The sequence below is a fragment of the Sceloporus occidentalis genome, unplaced genomic scaffold (genome assembly GCF_023333645.1).
Source record: "Sceloporus occidentalis isolate IW3139 unplaced genomic scaffold, rSceOcc1.0.p SCAF_3, whole genome shotgun sequence".
Classification (NCBI taxonomy): domain Eukaryota; kingdom Metazoa; phylum Chordata; class Lepidosauria; order Squamata; family Phrynosomatidae; genus Sceloporus; species Sceloporus occidentalis.
The window spans coordinates 63,209,451-63,221,941 of NW_028316983.1; the positions used below are offsets into that span (position 1 = coordinate 63,209,451).

A 12,491-nucleotide genomic window follows, 5' to 3' on the forward strand; every position below is an offset into this window, starting at 1 on the left:
TTCGTATCCACGGATTCTGTATCCACAGATTTCAACCATCCACAACTTGCAAATAGTCAACAACAACAACAACAACAAAATTCCAAGAAACAAACCTTGATTTTGCCATTTTACATTAAGGGACAAAATTTTACTACCTGCTTGTATATAATGGGACTTAAGCATCTACAGATCTTGGTATCTACGGGGATCTTGGAACCAAATCCCAGCAGAGACCAAGATACCATTTGAAAAGAATACTAAAATTGGGATTGTCCATGCTATCATATTTTCAGTGTCTGTGTACAGCTGTGAAAGTTGAGCAGTTAAGAAAGCTGATAGGAAGAAAATCAATTCATTTGAAATGGGATCCTGGAAAGGGTTCTATGGATACTGTGGACTGCAAAAAAGACAAATAAATGGGTCCTAGAGCAAATCAAACCTGAACTGTCATGGGTAGATCTACTTTATCCATTTTATATTTTGCATGTACAGTGCTGTGTAAATCTACAGTGCTATATAAATAAAGCATAATAACAATAATAACAATAATAACAATAACAACAATGAACCCTCCTTAGAAATCAAGATGACTAAACGGAGAGGGTAGTACTTTGGACATATCTTAAGAAGACACGACTCACTAGAAAAGACAATACTGGTAGGCCAAAGGAAAAGAGGAAGGCCACATTACAGATGGATAGACTCAGTCAAGGAAGCCATGTCCCTTAGTTTGCAAGACCTGTGGAGGGCTATTGATAAGGTGACTTAGGTGCTTTACAGAGCGCCCAAACAGGGTGCTCTGCTAGCGCCCGTGATTGCTGTGTGAAGGAGCCGCAGCAAACAAACCGTGCGGCTCCTTTGCACAGCAAAAAGCAGCTTCTTTTTGCGGCACGGAAATGGCGCTGCAAAGTGCCAATGGTGCACTCGCAGTGTCATTTCTGCTGTGCAACGTGCAGGCGCTAGGCATCCATGCTGTCAAAATGGCGGTGCCCATGTAGGATGGGTGCCGCCATTTTGTACATGCTCAGCACGTACTAGGGTTAGGGGCATCCGGAAAGGACGCTCCTTTCTAACCCTAGTACGTGCCGCGCACGTACTTTCCGCCTGTGTGGAAGGGGCCTTAGAAACTTCACAGGGTTGCTCTAAGTCAAAGCTGACTTTAAAGCACTTAACAGCAAAATTAAAACCATCAAAAATGTAAATTATTTTAAAAGCAACTAATAAATGTACAGCACATTATATATAAATTGTTTCCCCTAACGATTATTTCTCAAAGGCCTGTCAGAATAAAAAGGATTTTGCCTGTTTTCAAAAAGATAGCAAGGAGGGCACCTTTCTGGGAGGGGGGAGGAAAAATTCCAAACCTGGGAGCAGCCACTGAGAAGGCCCTCTCTTGTATTTCCACCAAATGTACCTGTGAGGGAGGTGGGACAGAGAGAAGGGGCAGATCTCAAAATACATGCATGTTTGTAAAGGAAGAATATGGTTTCAGAGCAAGACAATGGCAAAACACTTCTGAGTATTCCCCGCAAAAGAAAACCCTATGGAATTCATGGGTATGCCATAAGCTACAGGCGACCTGAAAGTCCACACAAACACAACTAAGAAAGTTGGTATCATGTGGAAATAATTTACCTATCAAATTGTTGTCCCTAACATGGAGTGATCTTGTAATAATTTATTTATAAATGTGGCCTTCTCAGTGATTAATGAAGGTGTTACTTATAAGCCTTATCCTATCCATGAATCTCAGCATTCCTGGAGGTTAGAGAGCCATGCCAGAGTATTAAATTAGTGCATCATCTGATATGGGGGACCAGCATTATTTCCTGCACTAGGGACCAGTACCATTTTTGTGAACTTGGACTAAATTTGCTTCTTTCTTTCTAGGAAATGTACCAAGGACTGCTAGCCAATGGGTCTGAGACTGGCACCAATCCATGGGCCACCACTTTGGCTAGCACTGCTCTAAATCTTGCATTGCAGAACTATGGACTATATGCAACCCTCACAGGTCCCTCCTGCAGTGTGAGCAGGTGCCCTAGTGCCTCTCCCACTAAAGGTGCATGGAGAAAATCATTCCTGCACCTCTCCTTATAGATTATACATCTTTCACATCACCAAGCAGCTGTTTGGCCTACTAAGGAGAATGTGATTTCTCCCTTCTGGGATGGCAAGGGTCTGCCCTTTTAAAGCCAAGATCTGGTACAATGCCATCTTGCTTTCCAAGAGATCTGAGCATACACTGAGGGGAGATTTAAGGACAAGGCTATCAATGGTTATTAGTCACAATGTCTATATACTACTTTTCATATCAGAGGCAGAATGTTTTGCAGTACCAGTTGCGGGGGAAATGTTGTTGCATACACATCCTGCCTATTGGCCATTTGGGGGCCACAACACTGGGCTGCGTAGGCCTTTAGTTTGATCCAGCAATGCTCTTGGTTAGCTTGGGAAGTGTGCATGCGTATTAATTTATGTCTGAATGTGAATGGAAGGTGTGTGTGTTTCAGGGGGCAGAAGGGCGCTGCAGATGTGTGTATGCACAACTTCCGGCCCGCTCAACCTGTAATAGAATGCCACTTTCTGGAGGAAAAAAAAAAAAGGTTGCCCATTCCTGCTCTCAAGGAAGTTAAATGCCAGCAGCTGCCACCTGCCATGCTGAGGAACAACAGTCCTCTTGTTGTTCTTTTCAACACAGAAACCTGCCGATGCCTCTCCCCGATTCCCACGCCCCCTGGATGTGCTAAGCATCCACTTGCGCCATAACTCCTCTGCCTCTCTTGGATTCATAACCAAATAAATTTTGAAAGACTGACGCTTGCTTAAGTCGAGAGCTCTTCAACCCCAAGATGGCTGGCCCAATTCCAAACAGCATGGTGTGTCCCTGTGGCCGCCAAATGGAGATGGATTGGTTTCTTACAAGATGCTGGGGGGGGGGGGGAGGGAACACAAAACAAAACACCAAAACCAAGAACTTGAAGAGCTTGTTTGATGGGAGGAGAAGAGGGTTGGCGGTGGAGGGAGACCCATTAACTGAAGGGGGGGGGGGAAGAGAGATTATTTGAATGCACAGAAGATGGGCTATTGAAAGCAGCCAACTTTTACTAAAAGCTAGCATAATAAAAGGAAGAGATAAAGCCAAGGGGCCACACAGGAAGGTTAACAACCCATGACTTTTGAAGAGCAAAATGAAGCTCCAGGAGGCCTTTTATTTGAGAGTAATATCCCTTTTAGAAAAAGGAGGCAGAGGAATAAAGAATGCCTTTAAACTTTGCAGTAAGGCTTCTAGGAGGAAGAGGTCAAGCCAGGAGAGTGGTTACCTTTTCTCCTCCAGCCACCTCCCTCTGCTTGCTGGACACAGAAGCTAATGACAAGTCCAAACACAAAGGAGAAGAGGAGGAGAAAACAGTCAGAAAATCCCCCCTCTTCATGCAACGTGGGGATTTGCTCTCAGCTCTCTTGTGACACATCTGCACTGCAGAAATAATTCAGTTTGACACCACTTTAACTGCCAGGGCTCCATGTTACAGCATGCAATGTGGGATGTGCTCTCAAATCACTTGGGCTGCATCCCCACTGCAGAAATAATTCAGTTTGACTGTCATGGGATTCTGGGAATTGTAGTTTGTTGTTGCACCAGAGCAGAGCTGGATTATTGGATTATTTCTACAGTGCAGATGCCCCCCTGGTTTCAAAGCCACTGGAACCAAAGCCGTGTCAGAATGGATTATTTCTGCAGTGCAGATGCATCCATAGTTTCAGTGCCACCTGAACCAAAGTGGTGTCAAACTAGATTATTTCTACAGTACAGATGCCCCCTTGGTTTCAAGGCCACTTGAACCAAGGGCCAAGAGGTGTGCTCATGCAAACTCCAATTCCCAGAATCCCATAGCATGGAGCCCTGCCAGTTACAGTGGATTATTTCTGCAGTGCAGATGCCCCCTTGGTTGCAAGGCCACTTGCCCTCCAACCAAGGGCCAGAATGTATGCTCGCCTTATTTTTAATTTCAGGTTCGATTTCATGCTTCCTCCTCCAGTCTTGTTTCAAATAAGCAAGGCAAGGACATCAAGAGGACCCTGGACATTAAAGAGGAAAAGAGATGGATGCCATCCTCCCTGAATTGAGCCCCCCCCCCCCATAGTCATTTTATGGAGGAGGAAAAAACACCCTAGAAATCCCAACAATAGCAAATCCCTTTTTGCTCCAGAATGGCATGCTAGGAAGGAGACACAGGTTGGAAAAAGGAAGGCATGGGGAGAAAAAATAAAATAAAAACAAAATACAAATAAATGCTCATCCCTGAAACCAAGAAGCTATTGCAACCTACCCGTTTAGCCATCCTCCCAGATCTTCAACACGATCAGTTTTTGCCAAGCTCCAAAAGCATGCTCAATACCGATTTAAAGGGGTAAAAAAGACTGCTGGGAGAGCTTCCCCTTTAAAAGCAGGGAAAGGGGGTGTTTCTAGCAAGATCGACGCACTACCTGCTCTTTGCAAAGGACACACACAACAGACAGACACACACTCACAGCTCCCAATTTCCAGATCTGCCTGGCTATTGGAAGGCATGGCTTGCCAACCAAATGGGAGAAAAGTGGAGGAAAAGTCGCAGGATTTGAAAAATGAAACAAACCACAACCAAGGCAGGCTAAGGGAAAATAGAAAGAAAACCAAGACAGCCTGAGAAAAGCTGCAAAAAGGAAGGCAAAGGCAGGGAAAAGCAACCTGATCCTCAAGGAGCCCCTGACACAGAGCAGCACTCTTCCTGGGTATTGATTTTGTTTTATATACAGACAATATTTTATAGCATGCACACCACTGGCAGGGTCATTTTTATTGTATTCTATTTTATGCACAGCCCTGTGTCAACCTGCAGCTCTTTATAAATAAAGTTTAATAATAATAATAATACTTATAATAATAACTATAATACCTTGGGTTTGGAGCAGGTTTGCCAGAGGTCAGCAGGAGCCTTTTTTGGCCAAGCCAAACTTAACCTCTGCTCTTCCAAGGCAAAAGAAAGGGAAGGAATCCCAGCCACCAGATCTTTAGACCTGCTGCAGAAATATGGCATTTTTTTCTTTTGGGTTTAAAAACCCAGGAGCATTTGATCTGTTTTTTTTTTTTTTCCTGCAAAGGAAAGGAAGGGGGCTTCTTTTGCAGGGAAAACAAGGTCAAATGCTCCTGGGGTTTAACTCTAAAGGAAAAAAGTGCCTGGAAGATCAAGCCCCACATCTCTGATGCTGCAAAGCCCCATAACTATCCAGCTATGCCATGAATCCCCCCATTCTTTCTCACATACACCCCTCCTCCACTTACCATGAGAATAAAAGGCAGGAGATTGCATTATTCCGCATGCCTTCCTTGCTTGCTTGCTTGCAAAGGCACAAGCCTCCTTCCCTCCCTCCCTCTCAACCTCTTTTTTGCAAATTCAAAATGACTTTGCAAAACCAGATCTCCCCATTTCTCCCAGTCCTAGGAATCCAAGCAAACTTTCCTGCCTTCCACAACTCCTTAGAGAAAAAGAAAAGCCCAAACTTACACAGTTCTTCCTAGTCGCCAATCTGGTGTTGGGTTGGCTGGTTTGTTTATTTCTTGGAAATATATATATATATATATATATATATATATATCAAAAAGAGGATCAAACTCTCCTGGCTGATGGTAGCAAAACGCAGATCTGAAGCTGAAGCAGAAGGTAGAGAGAGAGAGAGAGAGAAGAGGAGGGAAAATAAGAGAGAGAGAGAGCAGACAAGGCCCCCCTCTTATTTATATAAATTTAAAAAAATGTTCCAAGAGGAAGGAAGCTGGATCCAAATCATTTGCAAGGTTTTAAAAAAAGAAAAGAAAGAAAGAGGAAAGAGAAGGAGAGGGGGAAAAAAGTCTCCCCCACTAAGTCTTCCTGGAGGGAATCCAAGCAGCTAAAAATAGCAAAATCACACACCAAATTAAATAAGGGCAGGCAGGCTTAGCCTTTCCAATGGGAGAGAGAGAGAGGCAGGGGGGCCACTGGGAGTGGGGTGGAGCCAGGGGGAGCTGCATCATCACCTGCGGGGAGGGAGGCAGCAGGCACAGCCAGCCAGGGAGCCTGCAAAGAACAAAAGGGCAGAGCCATGGCAGAGAGAGAGAGAGAGAGAGAGAGGTGCCACCCACAGCTCTGGCTTCCCCTCCCTTGCTGTTGGGAGGTTGTGTGCCTTCCAGTCATCCCCCACCCATGGCACCCCTAAGGCCACCCTCTCATGGGGTCTTCTTGGCAAGTTTCTTCAGAAGGGGTTTAGACATAGCTGTCCTCTTGAGGCTGAGAGAGTGTGACTTGCCCAAAGTCAAACCCACCCACCCCCAGTGGGTTTCCATTCCCAAGCTGGAAAATAGGGTTAGTAAGTCTGGAGAGGGACAGCTGTAGTGAGGGGTCCAGTGTGAGACAGAGATGGTTAGGGCTAGAGTCCAAAAGCTCGGGGTAGAGAGAGTTGCTGGAGTGGGATGTCCTGTGGAATTTAGAGGCTGTACAGACAGGCCAAAATAAACCTGCTTCAGGTCACTTTGGAGGTATGCTGTTTAAATGATGCATGCGTCCTAAGAGGTTGGAAGCCACACCAAAGCCATGCTCCAGTCGTAAGGACCAGAGCACAGCTTTGGCACAGTTTCTGGCCTCTTAAGATGCATGTGTCATTTAAACAGTGGCCTGCTACAGACTGCCAAAATAAAGCTGCTTCGGGTCTCTTTGGAGGTATGCTATTTAAATGATGCATGGGTCCTAAGAGTTCAGAGGTCGTGCCAAAGCCACACTACATTCCTAAGCACTGGAGTGCAGCTTTGGTGCAGCTTCCAGATTCTTAGGATGCATGCGTCATTTAAACAGCATACCTCCAAAGAGACCCGAAGCAGCTTTATTTTGGCAGTCTGTAACAGGCCAATATACCTTCAAAGTGACCCGAAGCAGCTTTATTTTGGCCTGTCTGTAAGGACCCTTACTTAGCCTGGTTTTGCTAGGGTAGAGATAAGTTTGAGAAGGGAACATACTGTATATACCATTCTGGACCCCCTTGCGTAAAACAAAAACGGCGTATGCTCGAGCCTCGTTGCAAATAATGGGGCTCATGCTCACGGCAGCATGCGGCACTGCTTTCAGCATATGCGTATGCTGAAAGCAGCGTATAATGTGCCTGCATATGGCGCGGGTGCACTGTACTCATGTATAAGTAAGTTTAGATATTTAGGTTAAAAAAATTGACACCCCCCCCCCAAAAAAAATGAGTCTACTTATTGACAGGTCAATCTAAATACGCTCATCCCTCCATATTTGTGGCTTTGATATTTGTAGATTTGATTGTTCACGGATTTGATTAATATGTTCTCTCTAGGAATACCTAGGTCCTCCAATGCAACTCTATGGTCAACTTTAACTAAAAGTTGCACTGAAAGACCTAGAGATTCCTAGAAAGTATACTCTACTAGGCATTTGTAGCTCCTCGAGTATGGTTCTATGGTCAGTGTCTGTTGGACGTTGACCACAGAGTTGCACTGGAGGACCTAGAGATTCCTAGAGAGCTGTCCTCTCAGGTAAAAACATTGTGTTTTCGTTATTTGCGGTTTTTCCATATTCACAAGGGTCTTGTGTCACTAACCCTAGCAAATATGGAGGGAAAAGTGTAGTTATGCCTGCTGTAATTTTGTAAATTCTTTGGAAGTGTTTTCTTTTGCTTTGTCCTTTACATCTTTCATTGTATGCCCCCTAAGTTTTACCCTTGACGTATCCATGGGTCATATCAAAATCCATAATTTTGGCCCGAAAACCTGCCCTCGACTTACTTTTGAGGTTGACTTATAGTCGAGTACATTTGGTAACCATTTTCTCTAGAGAGAATGTGCATAAAAGAAGCCATAACAGTAAGAAGTGTATAAAACAGCCCAGTACATAAAACATTGTTAAAACTGTTGCTTAAATGTATACTTACCACACTACTAACAATTCAAAACATATTTTGGGGGTAAAATGACAGTTCTAAAGAGGTGGCAGGATCACAAATTACAGCCAGCCCTTCCCATAGGCTGGCTTGCCTTCTGTGGCTTTGAGCATACGCAGAAAGCAAGCCCACCTGAAGTAATGGGGTGTGTACTCATGTCGCGCTGTGAGCATGTGCCCCATTATTTTCTATGGGGTTTGAACATATGGTGTTTCCCCCATACTCGGTGTGTGTGTGTCTGGAACAGATTCCCCGCATATGGGGAGTGCGGACTGTAATAAGAAAAATAGTATTAAAAGTACAAGTGCTGGTGACTATTAAATGGCAGCAGTGGGATGAAAAGGCCCAGGGTGGTGCCATCGAAGAAACTTAGTGGTGGAGAAAAAAGTGGTCCTGACACATTCCCTCCAGAAAACACCCAGGTGTTGCCCATATAGCAAATCCACATCAAAAATCCACCAAATGATGATAGAATTCAAAGATACAGCAGTGTTAGTCCTGTAGAATCAGTATGCAGAGAGATCTTGTAGCACCTTTGAGACTCACTGAATGAAAGAAATTGGAAGCATGAGCTTTCAGAGACTAAGGTCCAAAACACACTGCAGAAATAATTCTAGTTTGAGACCTGCCATGGCTCAATGCTAGGGAATCCTGAGAACTGTAGTTTTGTGAGATATTTAACCTTCCCTGTCAGAGATTTCCCATGTCACAATAAACAACAATTACCAGGATTTCCTAGCACTGAGCCAGGGGAGTTAAAGTGGTCTCAAATTGGATTATTTTTGCAGTGTGTTTTGGGCCTAACTGAAAGAGAAGTTGGTAACATGAGCTTTCCTAGACTTGAGCCTACTTCCTCAAACACGTCCAACTTCTATCTTTCAATTGGTCTCAAAAGTGCTGTAAGATCCCTTTGATACTGATTTTATTTAGGTTTACTATGAAGAAAATAACACAGTTCTACTCTATTCCAACTGCACACATGGCTGTTAGGTGTCAGTGGTGGTGGAGGAAAGCAATCATACAAAGAGGGTATCAGGTAGATCAGGGGTAGGCAACTTAACTCAAATGTGGACTGCAATATACATGTAATAAAATTGACAGATATCCTCAGAGTTAGAGAAGTGAGAATGCTACAAATCTATTTTATAGAGAACATTTATTACATACTGAAGTGGTAAGAGTTTAAAAGGAGACACAATCATATGTTGTTTTGGGTTCATGATAAAGCAATACAAGCCAAATAAGGTTGTTGTTTTTTTTAAAAAATCCTCTACTATTATTATATGGCATATTCTAACAACTCGGGAGTGTTTATTTAGGTTATTTTCTGTTAAATTTTATCTACTTATATTTTAAAAAAAACTTTTCTAGGGAGAAAAAAAAGAAGAAAATTGAAAAACCCACAATTCTGAGATACTTCTCTTACATCTTGCAGCCTCAGGCAGCAGGAAATTATCATTTTGTATTTTAGGAATTCTAGCTTGTAAGGTTACAGCTGGCACCTGAAAACATGAAAACAATGAACAAATGTGTTTAGGCTTGCAGCTTTTAGATGTCTAACGAGGTCAGAAAAATAATAATAAAGAGGTGGTTTGCTTGTTTCACTGAGGAAAAGAATAAAACGTTTTAGATAAAGGTTGTATATTGGTTTACTTACAAATGAAAGATATCAAGGATAGACTGAGAATTTTAAGAAACAACTCTGTTCACTCTTTTCCTTTGCCTTGTGAGGCCACCCCTACCATTAGGCAGGATGCACAGTTCTTTATCCATCACCTTCGGCCCTATTTACTCTAACCATACGTCTGTGGAGTCTTCTTGGGACAAACATCTAGATCAGGGGTAGGCAACCTTTTTGAGCCGGGGGCCGGGTTGCTGTCCCTCAGACAACTGGGGGACCGAAGCCAAAAAATAAATAATTAATTTTTTTGGGGGGGGAAATTAATTAATTAAATAAACCGGGACAAATGTAGGACAACATTTTCAAATGGTGGACACTTTTTTTAAAAAAGTGGAGGACACGCAAAAAAATTTGCTGATTTTTTTTGAAAATGTTAATATAAATGCATGTTTCTGAGGCGTCTATAGACAATTGCCCCCCTTGCCCCTGCGCGCGAGAGGCCAAAGGCCCCGGCGGCAATTGGCGGCAGGACCAGGCTGGGGCCGGTCCCAAGGCCTCGCCGGGCCACATCCGGCCCGCGGGCCGCAGGTTGCCTACCCCTGATCTAGATCAATGCTTCCTAATCCAAAACTATCTAATGTGAGGAACCAACAATTTTTCCCACCAGGCCAGGGACTGGTACTGTATTTGTACCCATGGGCTACAACTATTTCTTTCCTGGAAACACTTTCTGGACCGACAGTTGATGATAGCTCATGGACTGGCACCACTACTGTGGGTAGTATTGATCTAAATGGCTGAACTGATTGGCAAATTACAGTAGAAGAATGCAGATTGGAGGCAGTCAGACATCTCAAGCATATATTTTTTTCAGCAGTAAGAAACTGGCTGAGGTTGTGTAAAATATCCTTTTCTTTGAAAGAAGAGACTTGAGGAGATGTATTCTAGTGATGTGCAGATTTTGCTTTGCAGAAGAGTTATGCTTAATTATACATGTATCTCTTCCAGTTGCAGGGCTGTAACCCAAGCTTACTTGGACACAAATTTTATTGAAGTCAGCAGGGAATTAATTCTGAATAAATATGATTAGGACTAGGTGCGAGGTTGCGGTTGTAAGCCTATGTATAATATTCTCCTATCCATGTATACTTAATAGCAGTCCCACAGACTTATTTCCAAGTAGGGACAACATGCAGCAGTCTGCCTTACTTGTTGAAATCAATAGGATAGCTTCTGAGTAAACATAGGATCAGGCTATGATGTTTATTTCACAAGTCTACACATCTATACTCACAAATAAGCCTGGTTTCTTTTAATACAGCATATTCCCAAAGCATTTAAATATACATACCTTTTTGTCTCCATCCTCTTATTAAAATGGTTCCTAAACTTCTCTCCTGCATACACTCCTGACATTCAGACTAAAGAAAGTGTGATTTTAGAAAACAGGGAGTAAACATAGAAATGCAAATACCTTTATACACATAAGTGACCTTTGCGAGTTGTAGCTTTCAGTCTGACTTTGTTCTCAGTGTATCGATTATATTGTATGTGTCCATTTGCTTTCACTGGGTGCCCAGAAGCTAAGATTGAGTGCCCGTTTGGACACACAGTTCTTATTTTAAAAATGCCATGGTACTTCTGCTCGCTTCATGGTATAGAAATACCAAAGAATTTAGACCTTCTTTTAATAGAATGTGTGTCATAAGATAACATCTTTACTTTGGGGGTGAACCCACTCCTTTCCCCACATTTTATAGTAGCCTAGCAATAATGGCATTCATTGTTTTCATGGAGCAGTAACATTGTGAAAATATTTAATGTATTATTTAGAATCTTTTAATATGATTTTAACAGTTGGAGCTTAAGAGCAGTCACTTCCATGTGACCAGCTATTTCTCCATGGAAAACCAACCCATGCTGTGCAGAATGGTTGTTGTAAACAAATCTGGTGTTTTTTCACCTGTGTTACTATAGCATCTGAAATCCTTAACAAGGGCTTGAATTTTTGTAGAGCTAAAGCTGTGATTCATGCACTACTTAACTCAGCAATTGGATCTAACCATTTATACTGGTCAGGAGCCTTACTCTGTACTCTCATACTCTCAGGACAAGAGTGCTGCAGCTGTAGACCCCACTATTTGCTTAACTGAAATTGAGAAGTTACCTTTTGGGTTACAACTCTTGGATTTCCCCAGTGGGGCACCATCGATACATACTGGATGGGAGATCCTGAGATGTGTAATCCAAAAAAGGAGAACTTTCCTGAGTTCTATTGGTAGGTAGGATAGAGCTGCCTAGTTTGTTCCCTGCTACATGCCCTTGGATGGTTATGGACCACTCTAATTTTGCCTCTCTCAATCCAAATACTGAGTCCAACAGAAGTGAAATGCATATCTAATGCAATGTATGGCTATATCCCTTTCCTGCCCATTTAGGAAAATATGTAACCCATGAGAATGAATACATTATGGAGTTAAACAGGTGGGGTACAGACCGCTCCTTTAGGGCGGCCTGCACATACTCCTTTATTCCACGGATTGGGGCCAGGGCAGCCACACCAGCAGCCCAGAGGCTCCAATCTGGCGCTTTTTGGGACCAGGGAGAAGTGGCAAAATGCCGCTTCTCCCTGGTCCCGAAAAGGGGTGTCCTTGGGGCTTCATGCCCCAGGACACCCTGGGAACCACAGCCAGGAGAGAAAGGGGCCGCTTGGCCCCTTTCCCCCTGGTGTTGTTCCTGCAGCCATTTCAACCAGCCTCCTTTGCTCAATACCTGCCAGCTTTATAGAGTTTCTCAGGGCCAATTCACATGTTACATTTGGGTGGAGAACCTGGGACCCTCCAAAAGCTGTAGGGCTCCAGTCCCCATCAACCCTTGCCAGCCCAGTAAATTATCAAGGATAATGGGGGTTCATCAGTTT

General features: G+C 43.4%; 1 protein-coding gene across 5 annotated transcripts in view; it reads right to left on the bottom strand.

Annotated features, from left to right (window-relative positions):
* Nucleotides 1-5,983, bottom strand: part of HMGA1 (high mobility group AT-hook 1) — a 36,645-nt gene extending 30,662 nt beyond the window's left edge. The window contains exon 1 of one of the 5 annotated variants that reach the window (XM_089514707.1): nt 5,529-5,983. Coding sequence is in view for 2 of the 5 variants with exons in the window: in XM_089514704.1 (XP_089370830.1) it covers nt 4,314-4,325 (12 nt within the window). In the remaining 3 variants the exon portion in view is untranslated. Of the gene's footprint in view, nt 1-4,313; nt 4,499-4,919; nt 4,944-5,305; nt 5,392-5,528 lie in introns of those variants that run through there. The other 4 variants (XM_089514706.1, XM_089514705.1, XM_089514701.1 and 1 more) reach the window with 4 other exon arrangements.
* Between the last annotated feature and the right edge of the window lie 6,508 nt (nt 5,984-12,491).